General features: G+C 34.1%; 1 protein-coding gene and 1 pseudogene across 4 annotated transcripts in view; both read right to left on the minus strand.

Moving 5' to 3' along the window:
• Positions 1-17157, minus strand: part of LOC149787078 (uncharacterized) — a 103719-nt gene that overhangs the window by 77305 nt on the left and 9257 nt on the right. For all 4 annotated transcript variants that reach the window (XR_016425083.1, XM_089977602.1, XM_089977603.1 and 1 more), the window contains exon 3: positions 14018-14101. Coding sequence is in view for 3 of the 4 variants with exons in the window: in XM_089977602.1 (XP_089833728.1) it covers positions 14018-14101 (84 nt within the window). In the remaining variant the exon portion in view is untranslated. The remainder of the gene's footprint in view (positions 1-14017; positions 14102-17157) is intronic.
• Positions 9940-10805, minus strand: LOC149787079 (uncharacterized; annotated as a pseudogene).

Consider the following 17157-nt stretch of genomic DNA (forward strand, 5'->3'; position numbering starts at 1 on the left):
GATTTGCGTACAAAGTGCAAGTTGTTAACATGTAAACAACTATGTGACACTGTTTAAGTTAATTCTCCCTCTCAGGCTCCTCAAGTGTCTAATATGTCAATGTCTTCTTGTATGTATGTAAATCAGTCTCATATTGAACATTCTCATGTATTCACTACATGTGGTCATGGTACAACAGATGGATCTTGTATGTTTTCTTCACGTGTTTATGTATATAACCAAGGTGATGAAAAGAAATATGTCATGTCTAAAAACAATACACTGCAACTAATATGTCTGAAAATCAATCCTCTGATCAAAATTGTCATGTGTTTGGCCTTCTCTGCAAGTAATCAACCTAAATATTCAACACATCCTCCCTAAACTAAATGAGATAAAGTTAATATTACAGCAAACTAGATCAGTCAATATTCTAAGACTATGTAAAACCGTTCTCTCTGATGATATTGATGATTGGGCTCTCCAAATACAGGGATTCAACTGTGAAAGAAAAGATAGGGAATCCATGGGTGGTGGTGGTGAGGGTGTTTTTCTCTATGTAGACAGTTCCATTAGTTATAACAGATGTGTTGATCTAGAGACTATTGGAGTGAAGTGTATCTGGATCGAAGTAGCCCTTGCCCAATCTAAGCCAATACTCTTATGTTCAGTTTACAGCCCACCTATGTCTACAGCTGACTGGATTGATAGATCTGAATTGCAAATTCAAAAAGCATTACTAAAGGAATATTCAGAAACTGTCATATTAGGTGATTTTAACATTGACTACATGAAAACTCCACCATTAACATGAATCAGTAACTTTCAAGGTTACAACTTTACTCAATTAATTAAGACCCAAACTAGAGTAACAGATAAAAGTGCTACTATCATTGATCACATTTATGCTAATAGTGAATACATAAGTAAAAGTAACATGTGCCAGTACCTGCACTGAGTGACCACTATCTAGTCTGTACAACTAGACATATTCCCCGATCATCTAAAAATGGCCAACACATTGAAATGTGTGTGTGTGTGATTTAGATTTTTAACATAGCTTTAACAATTTTTCAGTCATATTGCTATGATGTCTGCAGTGTGGCAGTTTATAGTGATGTCTAGCACTGGGGCATCATGCCGCAGACATGTAGCATGATGTCCCACCCAGTCATATTATCCTGACACCAGGCCGACCAGTCCTAACACTAACCTCTTAATGCTGAGCGCCAAGCAAGGCAGCTGTCAGTGCCATTTTTGTAAGTCTTCGGTATGACTCGGCCGGGGTTCAAACCTGCGACCTCCCACATCTGAGGTGGACGCTCTAACCACTAAGCTATTGGAGCGGTCACACATTGAAATACAATACAGGAACTTGAGACAGTTTGATGAGGAAAATTTCTTAAATGATTTAGTTTGTAAACCCTTCCACTCAGTCTGCAATATAACTGATGTCAACACTGCCTTAGACAAATGGTATCAGATGTTCAATGCAGCATTAGACATGCATGCCCCAATTAAAACAAAAATGGTTAAACACCAAATTAGACACAAGTGGATTACCCTTGAAATCAATGAGTCGAGGCACCTAAGAGATAATTTCCACAAGAAAAAAGACATGAAAAACTATATAAAGTGGAGGAATAAAGCTAAGTACCTGACAGATAAGGCAAAAATGAACAATTGTAAACAGGCTTGTTTTATAATGGATGAAAGTAAGAGAACCCAGCCAGGAACAGTTGTCTTCCACCTAGACTGAAGTAAAATGATGATATAGCAATATCTGTACAAGACATTGTGGAAATGTTCAACAATTTCTTCATAAGCATCTCCAGTAACAGTATTCAGAACCAGACTAACAGCCCAATTGAACTTGATGCTCTTCTATTATTTATAAGAACTAAAATTCCTGATGATAATCATTTTTCAATAGCTAATGTTAGTGAAGCTGATGTTTTTGATATGCTAATTAAGGATAATATTAATAAATCCTCTGGATTTAATGGGATTGGTCCATGAATCCTTAAAAGTGCTGCACTAGTAATAACAAAGTCACTAACGCATATCATAAACTTAAGTATAATGAGTGGTAATTTTCCAGAAACACTGAAATGTGCAAAGGTTACACTTATCGTTAAGAAAGGAGAAAAGGAGGATCCAGGGAATTAAAGACCAATTCTACCTGTATTGTCAATATTATTTGAAAAGCTTGTAGCCATCCAGGTCTATAAAATGTTTGAAACATATCCTCTATTTCATAAAGTGCAATCAGTATTTAGAAAGTACCACTTGTGCCCAATAGAACTTACCAAATTAAGTGATCTTTGGCTGAAGGAAATGGATAATGGACATTTAACTGGGATTGTTTTCCCTGACTTCAAGAAAGCCTTTGATCTTGTAGATCATGAAACTCTGCTTCAAAAGTTGAACTGTTACAGGTTCGACAATCCTTCTTTAAACTGGTTTAGATCATACCTAAACCAAAGGTCTCAACAAGTCAGCATTGGCAATATTAGCTCTCAAACTTGCACTATTCATTCAGGGGTGCCTCAAGGCTCAGTTTTGGGCCCTCTCCTGTTCCTTGTCTATATCAATGATCCACCATTAAATAATGAATCCAAAAATACAGATTTATTTCCAGATGATGCAACTTTGTATACATCTAGTTCTGATACTGAAATTGTCTAAATGAGATTAAACTCAGACTTTATTAGAGTCCAAAACTGGGCATAACAAAGTGGGAAGGTAATTAATCAAGGTAAAGCAAAATGTATGATTTTGGGGACATCATAAAAGCTACACAAGTCAGGGAACCCAGAACTATCTCTTGCAATAAATAATCATCCATTAGAAAATGTCAAACATGAGAAGCTTATAGGTGTCACTGTAGATAATAATTTATTATGGAATGACCATATTGATAAGCTTTGTAAAACACTGTCATCCAAAATTGCCCTACTCAGCAGAATCAAGAAATAGTTACCTATGGCAACTCAAAATCTATACAAGTCATATATTCTTCCAGCAATGGATTATTGTTCAAATGTATGGGGAAACTGCTAAATCTGAGCTTGACAGGATTCATAAACTTCAGAAACAAGCAGGATGTGTAATTTTAGATGCATCTATTGATCATCCCTCAAAAGCATTATTTACAGAACTCAAAAGGTTCACAATATATGGCAGGATAGATTTTCACAAGGCAGTTCTTTTATATAAATGTCTACATGGAATGGAGCCAAAGTATGTTGTGGACTTATTCAGGCCTTTTTCAACACAATACCAGTTGAGATCAATATCACATGGAAATCTTCTAGCAACAAAACCAAGAGCAGAGCAATTTAAAAAGAGCTTCCAGTACTCTGGTACAGTTCTGTGGAACAAGCTTCCACTAAATGTAAAATCTGCTGAAAATATTAGAGTATTTAAGAAGAGATATCATGAGCATGTATGTGTTTCTAATAGATAAAGGAATTTAGTATTTTAATACTAAACATGTTAAAATAAACAGTAATTATTGCTCTCTTCATATAATGTGCATTGTTATACTCTCCTTATGAGGGCCTCAAAGCAGAATAGTCCTTGACTAATGAGTCACCCTCTATAGAAAATCATTATTATTATTATTATTATTTAAAAAAACATGTACACTCGAAGTTACATTTATAACTCAGTAAACTCATCCACCCTGTTCACTCTATCATCTCTACTTTCAAATTGATGAAACAGCTTCTTTAGTTCATCCATGAACAATTCTAACAAACTAAAACATAAAGCATCTATTACATGAGTGTACATCTTTTATTTACAAAGTAGTTCCTAATACATTATACTATTTTCAGACACACATCATGCAGTATAATGGTGTTAATTATCGTAAAATACTGCACCATTCTGACGATGTAAAGTTAACAGCAAAAAAATGAGCATATAATAAATGCTTATATCAGTGAGAGTTTAGGCATTCCAAGTTAGTTTCTTGGTATATTTGTGCATTTGATGCACTTTCTCATGCATTGTACAGCTGTCACAAAACCTTATAAAATATACGACTTGCTATTTTTTCAAAGATATTCTATCCAGTTTGAATGTAAAAAATTATTTCAGAGTTGAGTTTCTCTCATGCATTATCAAGCATCATCACTGGCTAAGATTTGCTTTTAATCATGATCAAGTTTACATGGGGCCAGCCTACCACCCTCTTTAACATTTCCTTGGGGCAGCACGACCACCACCCCTCCTACAGCAACCAGACCATATCCTTGGGGCAGAGGATATGGCCATGAATACAGGAGACACTCAGATCAAGTCCAAATATATGACAGACTAAAGCTGCATGAAAATATCTTCATTGATTCAAATGTAATACCTGCTCCCAGACACTTATCATTATAGGGCTAAATTTAGGTTTTTTTTTAGGTGTTATGGTATTTACATGTATATAAGTTTTAGAAGAGAAGATATATTTGTGTATAAATTTTCTAAATTCTGTCCATAAATATAGTGTAATGGCTGAGCTAGATCCTTATAATACTATCTTGAATACTGCACCAGGGATGAGTATGCTTCTTATCAGCTGACTAAGGAGGGGGGGGGGATGGAGTAAACTCGAACTCTTGATTTCTTTTCGACCATAACACAAGATGATTCATTTATTAAGAAACAGCGAAAAAGTCAGTTCATAACCATGACAGTCTTGTTGTTTTTGTACTAAGCCAAAATGCTATCATTGTTTGGAGGTACAGTATGGTATATGACAATTTCATGCAAGGTCAGGATACACATTAGCACTATACTATTAGTTCATTATATTATTTCTTCTGATGAGTGAAAATTATATTAGAGTTATCATATGTGGATTTAGTTGCAATAAAGTTTACTACAGAAGAGAAACTATGACTTGATTGTAATTGTGAAATGTAAAAATCTGCAAGGAAAACACTTCCTTGACTTTGCACTTCAACTATAGCGTAATACTTATTTGAAGTGAATTGGTATAGATGGAAGTAAATTGGCTGTCAAGTCAGTGAGGAAAACACTCACAATGACTTAGACAACTAATACATTATAAAATAGAAACATAACTTACATTTTTTAGATTGCTAGAATAATCAAGTATTGTTGAATTGAATTTAAAATTTAGAATGTCAAGAGGGTGAGTAAAACACTCACAATGACTTAGAAATTTTATTTCCCTAAGAACTTTGTTGGGCTTATAATTTAAGAAAAGGAATTATATATTTGTAATGTAGAGAAACTTATCTCTATGTTTTTAGCTTCATAAAACTAATTAAATAAAATAATAAATAAAGAAATAAATAAAAGTATTGGTCTGTGAGGACAACACTCACTTGACCATATAACTAAATTTCATATAACAAATGATATAACAATATCTAGTTTGCTTGTAAAAATAAATCAGAAATGACTAGAAAGCATATAATGTGGAAGAGAGAAATGAATTAAAAAATTAAAAAATAACTTAAATAAAATTGATTTGTACTTAAATAAACTTTAACAAAAATTTACTGTCCAAAATATTGCCTAAAGTTACATAACTCTATAATAAACTAAATAAAACAAAATAAAATAAAAAAATAAAATAAAACTCACAATAACTGTGATGTACCTAGTTTGATGGCTGCTAGCTGACTGAACTCCCCCAAACAGCCCACAAAGCCTTATATACTCCTGACAAAACCCACAACCAACAAAGCCCACAAATCCAACAAAACCCACAATGCCCACAAAACCCACAACCAACAAAACCCAGTTTTAGCAAAACCCACAATTTTTGTTGGAATATTCAAACCAGCATGAGCTAGTATTGCATGTGTATATTTAGTCAATTTTTACAATGATTATTTATATAAATTACCAGCTGGATATTTTACACATTGCCATTGAATTACCCGAAATAAAAAAGAAAAAATAATCAGTTTTGTATTTCACGGCACATACCGTGTTAGGCTGTCGCTCATAGCAATGGTTCGGGAACTGCGTTATGCACTTTTACAATAGTACCGAGGTAGACCGCATGACAGGGCAGTCAACATGTATATGTACCAAAGAAATAAATAAGAGGAAAACCAAACTTAAATGCGATGATGTATACAAATGAAACATCAGGGGCTATAAACACATTGAGTCTGTACTCTACAGTCTTAAACGGTTAACTAGAAATAGTCATTAATCGAATTATCAAGGATGCCAGCCACCGGCATGATACTCCCTATTTTCGCTATCACAAAAACATGTAGACTATACCAACTAACTATTAATCAACAAAGTAAACAAGGATCCAAGAAAATAGTAATGTCAACTCATTTGAGCAATTCACTGCACTGATTTATTATTTAAAAAATTTAGACCGATTGGGCGGCTCGTATGAATAGAGTTTACTTTATATACGCATGCGTACCTCACTCCCTAAATGCAGGTTATTACAATAGTATGTCTATGATAGAGATGTAGCTCCATTGTTAATGTAGAGGTAGAGATTTGGAGGAAAACACTGTTATCAGCAGCTACTCAAATGCTATTGTGTCAAGTTACAGTGCTGAGAAATTGAAACAAAGTTGTCAGTATGATGGTTGGATTATGTGTTTGTAAAGCTAATGACGCTTGTACTTTTTACCTCTTTGATAAGTCACACTCAATGACATCAGTTTCGAAAAACAGCTTTTCGGACAAGGTGAACCAGCGTAATGGCGACCAGTGATATTTTCCATATTACTGTTCTTACTGAAAATGATGTACCAGGCGCTAAATTTGTTCATCCAAATATAGATGAGCATTCTATTTTTCAGTTACAGCGATGGTTAGAATGTCGAGGCTTGTCCAAGAATGGAAAAAGAAGCATACTGCTTAAAAGGTGAGTCAAAACAAATACTATCCATGACAGGACCTAGTGTATTTATGCTTTCTGGGCTACGATTGTTAAATATAGTTCTTTTATCATGCATTTTGTATTTTGTATTTTCAATACTCTTTTGTATGCAAAGTCTTGTTAATAAAAGAAATATCGATTTTTCCTACATTAATTATACAAACCAGAAGTCACTTTGACATGTGTTTGATTTATAACTGTACATTCTTGTATGGTTATGTACTGTTTGAAACAATAAGGCACCCCGTAACACCCACCATTATGTTGATATTCAAATTTACAGGTGCAATTTATTGTTGTTGTTATTATTGTTGTTATTGTTCCAGTACTTATATTATCCTTTCAATAATGATATTATTATTGCAAATAATCCCAGTAATTTTGTTATAATTGAAATTGAATGGATATAGAAGTAATAAAAGTTACTCTTATCTGGTGGTTTATTTTGCTATTGTTATTCTTCTACTCATTGTTATTATTATTATTACTATTATTATTATCCCGGCATTTTTGACATAATCGCATGGGTATGTAAGTAACAAAAGTTACTGTTGTATGTGCTATCGATTGTTTTTGCTATTGTTATTCTTCTAATTATTAATATTATTATTGTTGTTGTTGTTGATAGAGTCCAAGACTGTATCAAGGCAAGGAAAGACAGGGATATCACAATTGATGTGGACAGCGTTAAGTGATATGAGAAAAAGGTACAAGAAACTAAAACGTCACTGAAGGATAATAATCTGAAGAAATCAATACCATTTATGCCTCTCATTGGATGGGATACTTTTCCATCAACTAATATTCCTGAACTTTTAATAAAGGACACATTCATCACCATATTGTAGAGTCTGCACAGTCCATAACCCCCTCTCCATCAGTTGAGGACAGTGATGACGACTGTACTCAAGATTTTCACACCTCCAAACTGTTACAAAAAGAAAAGGTATTTTTTGACAGCGGACATGTACAGAACATGAAAGACTGTGAACAAAATTCATTCTATTTTGTTAAAGCTAAGGTTATGGAATCATATAGAGTAAATGTATTTTATGATGCCACAGTGAAATTGTCTTATGATTCTGGCTATGTCAAAGATGCCGCTTGTACATGTGCAGCATCTGCAGTGGGAAGATGCAATCATGTAGCTGCTTTGCTTTTTGCTGTGCTAAACTATGTTGAGAAGTACTGCAAATGTACATGGAATATAGGAAGGAAACATGAGAAATGGCCTAGGAAAGTACAGGAAATTCTTCATGTCAGTACAAAAAATAAAAAAGTCCACGATGTTATTAACTTCGATCCAAGGCCACCCTCGTTACAGTCAGTAACAGAAGAGGAAGCTAAAGCAGACCTTTTATGGAGCAATGGATGTCACACTGACAACACTAGTGAGTGGACAACTATATTAGCATATCAGTACAAAGATTACACTTTAGATGACAACCAACTTGAAATCCTAAAATGTCAGAGAGAAGCTATGTTGTGCAATCTTGCTGTTCCTAAAGGACATGGACCTTATCCAGTTGAGTTGGTACAAGAGCAACATACAGACCAATGGATTTGAGAGAGACGAGAACGGGTAACAGCATCAGAATGCAATAACATTTTTAATGCAAATACTGTTGTGGCATTACCCAGCAATTTGAAAATGTCAATGTGGGGAAACGCTATTTCAACTTCCGCCATGCTGTATGGCATAAGGAATGAACCAATGGCTCTCATATGTTATCAAGACAAGTTATGCCTTACAAACCCAGAAACGAAAGTTATTAAAACAGGTATGTGGGTAAATCCAAGGTATCCTGAACTTGCTTGTAGCCCTGATGGATTTGTTTTAGATGCAATTGAGCCATCAAAGTATGGCATACTAGAAATTAAATGTCCTAAAATTCTTGAATACAAGAGTGTATCTTTTTTCAAGAATGGACTGAAAAAAGACCAGTTAAACAGGTTTTGTCGGCATTATAATGAGACAGGTACACTTACTCTAAGGAAAATTCATCAATATTACTATCAGATACAGAATGAGGCAGATGGATGTGATGAATGTTCCCTGGTATGACTTTGTGGCTTGGTCAGATGTATACTGCAATTCTTAGGATCAGATCTGATGAATCTATTTGGAACAGTAAAATGCACAAGTTGATTGAATTTCATCACCAATATATATACCCTCAATATTTTGAGATGAAAATTCCAAGAGAACTGCCCCCAATTAAAGTATCTGAATGAAGTGTTGTTATATGTGATTGATGTTTTAATCATGTAAAGACTGAGGAATATACATGCAGGATAGTTAAAATAATTTTGTTCTGTGCATCAATTTAATCTTTGCTTTGTGAATGTTTCATAATGCATAAAGGTTGTTGTTGTTGTGGGGTTTAACACCATTTTTCAGCACACAATAGGCTATACATGGCGGCCAGTATTAATGGTGGAGGAAGAACCTAGAAAAACCCCAGAAAGAACCACTGACCCACGAGAAGCTACTGGCAAGCTTTTTCATGTACCCACATTGGCTGAATCCAAGACTCGAACCCATGGAGTCAGGTGAGATGACAGTGATCCATAACAGAGAGTGCTTTAGCCCACTCGGGGCTCCATGCATGTAGGTATAAAAGGGTTTAATTAAATATGGCTCATGCATCATTCTACAAACTTGGCATATATATTCAAGAGATTTGATCAAGAAATATATCAATGTAGGTTGTTTTGCTAATATACATTAGTGATTTCATAACCATTTTTCTGAGTCTCATGTGTAAATTGGTAACAGTATTAAAAATGAGAGAAAATTTATGTTTATTGCCATGTCATATATGTCATATATTTATGCTCTGTGCATAACACATTTTCTTAATTGAAAAAGTATATAATTTTTGTCTGGAAGTATAACTGTCTGAATGTACTAATAGAAATAGTAATACAAAAATAACTGTCTCTAACAATGACAGCTAGCCTTAAAATGATACACATTTTACATACAACAGGAAAGCACATGCCAAAATAACTTTATTTTCTGTATATGTTAAATTTCAGAATAATACAAAAAACTTCTTAGATTTTAATTACTGCACAAGAGGATTTTGAAAATTGACTAAACAACATATCACAAACACAATTTGTGACAAGACAGGCTAAATATTGAGTGGAATTACTTTCTGTAACAGTCTAAATTTTTAAATTCTCTCAATGGACCGTTCAACATGCATTCTATGCTTGGCAATATCTTTAGTTAGCGATTCTTCCTGAGGAGTCGGCTTCATCCTACTTCCAAGAAACGGTGGGATTACTAGGGAGACCTGTCATTCATTTGGTACATCTTAAATCAAATATCCTCGATCAGCCATTATTTGATCACCTGCCTCAAGCATGTCTAAAAGCCCAGACTGTACTACAATTTCCTTATCTGAAATGCTTCCTTCAAAAGCATCTGATACAAACATAATGGCACCATTTGGGGCAGCTGCCACCAGAAATTTGAATGTTGTATGACCTTTATATGCCGAGTACATGTTTCCCTGTGATCCAAAGTTTCCTGGTTGCTGTACACATACTTCAGTACAATCAATAATGCATCTAATGTTCTTATATTTCTTAAAGCTCTTGGGTAAATGTTTTCGGATTAAATGTCTGCTTGCAAACATTGTCCTCTTCAATGGCCTGAATCTTTGATATAATAACTGAGTCCATGTGAACACAATTGTAGACACTTGCTTGGTGCTTATGCCAAAGCGACATGAAGGATCTGTATTTAGCAGGCCAAGCCTAAGTCTGATCAAAGTGAGAAACAGTTCATTTATGGGACTAGTTATTCTATTTCTCCCACATCGCTTACTTGGTGTTTTCTCTGGGTCTGAAATATCTGAGTTCCAAAATTAAAATCTAGTTTCAACGCAGAAGCACCAAGAAACTGCCAGAGGCTTAGAAACATTTTATATATCAAGCCAGTGTAAAAAACTAAACATACTGTCACACTCTCTCACTTTGTCTATGCAAAATATTTAATGACGTTTTACTCTTCCTTCAGGTAACTTATTTTTGTCGCTGGCCTTTGGTTCATGTCCTTTAGATGGTTACTCAAGTTCAGTGAGTGTCACTTTCAAATCATTATCAAGAATCTTGTTCTGGAGACTCAGTTGCAGTATTTCACATATCTGCTGGTCTGTGTTGATGCTTTGTGCACCAAAGGTTTGACTGTAATCTCAACAAGCTGCACTTCTACTGTTTTCTGGCATGAAAAATAATAACCACTTCTTACACACCACATATCTGTGCCTGCACCTTTCTCACCATCCTCTAAAACACTGTTCAATGACACATCTTGTTTTAATCGCTTCGATGTGGGTTTCACACGACTCTTTGGCAGCTTTCTCTTCTGCTGCATCTGAACAATAAAAAGTAAAAACAGAAAATAACTAAAAAGTTTAATGATGAAAATAACAAATAGCACTCAGTTTATTAACACTGATACTCTTCTTGGTATTCCATAAATTTGTAAGTACATGTATACTGTGCATGGTAAAACTGTGAAGCATGGTCAAGCTCTGTAAATTTAAAAATAACATTTGTCTTCACATTTTATTCTAGTCACTAACTGCTGAACCAAATGTTTATTTTTTCTAACAAGTCAACATTTCTCAAAATAATTTGTAAAACTAAGGCGACATTTAAATATTAATGCATTATAACATATATCATCTTTATAGTTTTAAATAAAAATAGATGTATACCCCACTTCTAGTATTGCATTGTTGAGTTTATTAGCTTATTTGTAACTGTTTTAATTAACTAATAAATTAATTTATTATTATTGTTATTATTATTATTATTGATGGTATCCAGGTTGCTTGACTTAACGAACTGTGCCGATTCCTCTAATTATGCAACCTCTGTAGGAGAAATTACAGAGATAGAAAGAAAAGAAATAATACATACTATGATTCCCAGTTTAATTGGATCTGGATGTTCCTTGGTGGGTCCATTTTCACCAACAAAGGGCATATATGTATCCTTCGTCACAATTTTTTATGGTAAAATCATGTTGGTTGCAATGATGTACTCATCGCATTCACCTTTTTCTCTCCTTGTCAGGCTTAGGAAAACTGTTTCCAAATCCAATCAACCAAACACCATATTTCTGGCATCTCGAATCACTTGTGCATGAACTATATCAACAATGCTTAGTGGTCACCATATTAAATAATTACTTTTCCAGAAGAATATATAGCTTGTTTATAACTTTCAAAATGCTGCCAGCATCCATGTTACTACGTGTCACTAGCAGCTTTGTCCGAAAACAAAATGGCTGGAGCCGGGGGCACTGATATCATGGTTTATTTTTAGTACAAGGCTGAATTAAGTACAAGTGCCATTAGAATCAATTATAGCAAGTTTGCTTTAATACTTAAACATTAAAATTAGTGACCAGTTGAAGAGAAATTTGAATCTCTTTTAGTAGGTATAAAGTGCTTAAAATAGAGTTGGATAGTTAAAGTTTAATTTTGAATTGATTTGCTCATAAGGATAATTTCCTACTCAAGCTAATATTTTTGGAAATTCTAACATACAGTATCAGTGGGGAAAAAAGTGTGTATGGAGAGTACAGATATGACTTTATTTTGGACTACATAATTTAGATTCTGTGCATTGGATACGTAGATTAGAGTTAGATAAAGGGTCTGCACCTAACACAATCAGACCAGACATTTAGTTTAGAATAGGTCTTCAGGGAATGTTTTCTCTGAAGTCTGCTAGGATTGTTTAAAAAGCCATATCAAACGTAGTGCAGGTATACGACATGAAAAACTAGAGGTATCAGAGTTCCATTAAATGTTGAAAAGAACAAACCCTCTTGCTTGTGACTACTTCCCCATAGCGCAGTTACATCAGATAGGCACTACAACAGTAATCCCAACCAAGAAACAGGAAAATACCTAGAATTAGGTAAATAAACTGGCATACCATAACACCATATTTCCAATCTATATGGCTAGAGCTCCTGGAACAAATATTTCAAGAATGTATATGTGCATTTCTCTTGTTACATCCATTCAGTGGATATATAGTAATATGGTGCGAGTCCTGATAGTTTCCATGGTATGAATCAAGGGCATGCTGCCTATTCCAGGAACATGAACCAGGATTTGTGTTGGATGTACAATTGCATATATTCCTTTGTGCCCATTAAGTGTATATATAGTTCTAGGATCAGAATATTAACAGTTTGCAAGTTATAAGCTATGGTCAATTTTCCAATCAGATGGGTACAACCCAAGGTCTGTGCTGGATTCTGTCTAATTTGCCCTTCAAACCTATATATAGTTACAGACTGGGGATCTTCACAGTTTCCAAGTGATGACCCCATAGCAAATCTCCTTCTCCTTCTGTAAATGTGGATGACTTCTTCTAATGTTCTTCATCCAATGTATGGTCAAAAGGTAAGTATCTCAGCTCCTTCCAAGCTAAGACACAAAAGCAAACCTACAACCCACAGGGCATGACATATGGCCGGTATTGGATATCACTCGTCCATCTCATGTCATGCAAACCCTACACATGGTTATTAGGTGGGGGTCTAAACAGTTTCCAAGTTATGACCCAGGACAATTTTACAAACAGCAACCTTATCAGGGGCAAGACCAAGAGTGTAACCCAAAATTTCAGCACATAAGTTTTGACAAGAAAGTTTTTACTTGGCTTAATAGTACTTTTAACACTTTGGCTAATATTATTCAGAGGAAATCGGAGTGAAATGACTTTTCCAAAGGCACACTACATCCATTTTCTTATGCAAAATGTGCATAGTGTACTGTCAATCCATGCTGGCAAGTCAAATGTACAGAAACTGATTATTTTTTGCTATGGGCTACGTGACAAAAATAAACAAAAAACATATCAATCACATTTTTAACTAAGAATGTCTTTACTGAAAGTCTCATTTAATGTTACAAATAAAAAGTCTATGCTTCCAGATACATGTATATTACATTTTTAGCAATGTCTTCATCTATTAAGACTAAAAGGATTCCTGTCTAACTATTGCCTTTTTTGTTTCTTCTCCACTCTTGATGGTGAAGAAAACATTCCATAATCTGTAAGTTTTAACGAGTACAAGAACTGCTCTCCTTCGATCAAAGAACTGACCATCATAGAATTCATCCTCTTCATCCTTGCACTGTACTATAGGACCACACATTCGTCCTGACCAGGACATCTCCTCAGACACCCCTGCAAAAGGTAGTGCATATGAAAATATAACATTTACACAGTATTTCTTTTTTATCTCCAATATATGGCTGTCTTGTTGTTAACAAAACTTTGGCTATTGCTCATATATGAATGTCACATATTTGATGTTAGGGTACCAGACCATACCAAGACTCCAAATTCCTGCAAGTCTTTGATCTGGCTGGATTTCAAACATAACAATTTTGCTAAACTGATGATGCAGACAGAAGCTCAATATCAGATTACAAATTTGTTAAAGAAAACGTTGTACATGTGCAGATTAATTATTTTAAAAAGGATAAAATATTTGTGATGACACATGATAAAATTTGCTCTAAATATAAATCATTACATCCTCTTCAAAGTAAACCTATTACAAAATGTCATAGTAGCTACACTTAATAAAAAATTTTTGAAAATTAATGGAGCAGTGCAAAAAAATCCACGTGTTTTCTGTTTTCAAATTTTCAGGGAAGAAAATACTTTAAATAGGGACTGACTAGGTCAATCAGGTACAGGTGTGTACTTGAATTATAAATCTTTGAGGTTTTGAAGGTTCTTTAGTTTCACTGTATTTTCTTTAAAAAAAAGAGTACCTCGTATGTACTGGGCAATTAAAAACAAGCAGGAATTTATTTGTTCCTTTTAACTGCCAAGTGTTGAAAGACTGTGTCAACCATATCACATGCAAGATTAGTACCAGTAAACTTGAAGTAGTAAAAACAGCAGGTTGACATAAGCACTGATCTAGAAGTAAAACTAATAATATCTGGGATGAAAACAACTTAAATAAAATAAACCTGAACATATTTCATGCATTTCTAAGGGCTGTGTAAAGTGCAGAATTTCACAACTGAAAACATGCACAACACTTTCAAAATCATGATTCAAAACATATAAGAAATGTTTATTTAATAACTATTATTATCATTTGTTAAACTGAATAGTGTTCATTTATATAAATGGCAAAAAATAGCTTTTATATCAATATCAATTTTATCCAACTCCTCTTGGAAGGCAATCCATCTTTTATCTAAGAATTTTTAGCATTGTATTGGTTTTCTTGGCACACAATTTTTAGTGCACAATTTTAAAGGCTTAGTTTAATTTCTTCTGTGAGAATATGTACATTTGCTTTTGTCTTTTTGTGCAAGCTGGAGGGTCAAATGGCTTCAATTGTTCCAACTTCTTTTCTAAGCATCTGTCAGCTGTTCTTTGTCTCTGCACCATGTAGTATACATTGGTATATCATGGTCTTGTCTACTGGATCTGTAAGAACATCTTTCCTGTGATTTTTCACTTTCTGCATTGCTTTATAATGTACTCGGTTACTAGAAACTATGTAATAAACTAAAAAAAAACTGAAATACACCAAAATACACAATTATTTACATGTTTTAGGTGTACACATGGATATTATGATTTGTAATTGTTTTAATAATAAGAAAAACAAACTTTGATTTAAGTGTTTTTGAAAGGAGTTATTAACTTTTTACCAATTTCTAGCACAATTAATTAAACGACATCACTCAGGCTTACTTGGATTTGCCTGATTGGACAGGTATTATAAATTGCAAATCAGTCAGAACTTAAAATACAAAAGTGAGATCAAGATTATGAGACTGTGAGAATGCCTTGATCTCCCTAACTGATAAATGGCTTCAAGCACTTGACCAAGGTAGAATAATAGGATCTGCATTTGTAGATTTCAGGAAAGCTTTTGACATGGTGGATCATGAAATCCTTTTGAAGAAACTGAAAATCTACCAGTATGATGAAAGAACAATTAGATACTTTACTTCTTACTTAAGTGAGAGAACACAACATGTTTACATAAATAATGTTCTGTCTGAACCTGGAGCAATTAGATATGGAGTACCACAAGGCTCAATTCTAAGTCCATTACTATTCATTTTATTTATTAATGACCTACCACTTTTACTAAGAGACTCAATATCATCTACAGATCTCTATGCAGATGACATAACATTGTCAGACATCCAAAACACAAAGCATGAACTAGAAATTTCTTTACAGAATGCCCTAAACAAACTGGACAACTGGTGTACATGCAATGGCATGGTGGTAAATACTCGTAAAACTAAAATATTACTTATCTCAACATGGCAAAGAAGGACAAATCTTGATAGTGATGAACTATGTCTGACATGGAAGGATACAAATTTGCAGATGGTCTGTCATGATAGACTGCTTGGTGTTCTGGTAGATAATGACCTATCATCGACTGAACATATCAAACATATCAGTAAAAACGTAAATTAAAGTTTATGGCTTCTCAGTAGGATAAGACATTTTATAACAGTTACATACAACCCTATTTAGACTACTGTAATACAGTAGAGGATAATTCAAATAATAAAACCATAGCAAAGCTGGCACATCTTCAAAAAAGAGCATTTGGGCTAATATCAATCCAGAAAGAAAGCAAGGAAAATTTAGCTGGTAGGTTAAAAATATTACCTATTAAAGACCGAATCTGTTTGAGAAAAGCCAAATTAATGTACAGGATATCTCATAATAGTACTCTTGAATATTTACAATCACTATTCCAGTATAGGCTACCTGGTAATACTCCCCACCTGCAATCCATGTCTACCAAACAGTATAAAATTCCCAAACTAAATAAGGTGCTATTTAAAAGTTTCTTACTCTGGAACTCTGCTCTGGAATAGTATCCCAGTTGAGATTAGAAATGCCCACTCTATTTCCTTCTTTCAAACCCAATATATCCAGTGGCTTCAGAGATGCAGCTAACGTAAATAAATTCATTTGTATGAGGTCCTCAAGGTATATTAGTTCTTAGCTAATTGTGTTACCCTCTTTAAATAAGGTCATTATGAGAATTAAGAATGTATACATGTACTTACATATTTTCTGTGGAAATATCATATACTTGTGTTTTTAAGTGAGAAAATGATGTAACGGACACAAAACGAGGTTAAAACTACCCAATCAAGTATGACTGAGTGGCTTAATTAAATGAATGGTACTATAATTCCTATAAAATCACTTAAATCCAATTTTATTTTGCTTTT

This window comes from Sinohyriopsis cumingii, chromosome 12, assembly GCF_028554795.1.
Source record: "Sinohyriopsis cumingii isolate HCF-2022 chromosome 12, ASM2855479v2, whole genome shotgun sequence".
NCBI classification, from domain to species: domain Eukaryota; kingdom Metazoa; phylum Mollusca; class Bivalvia; order Unionida; family Unionidae; genus Sinohyriopsis; species Sinohyriopsis cumingii.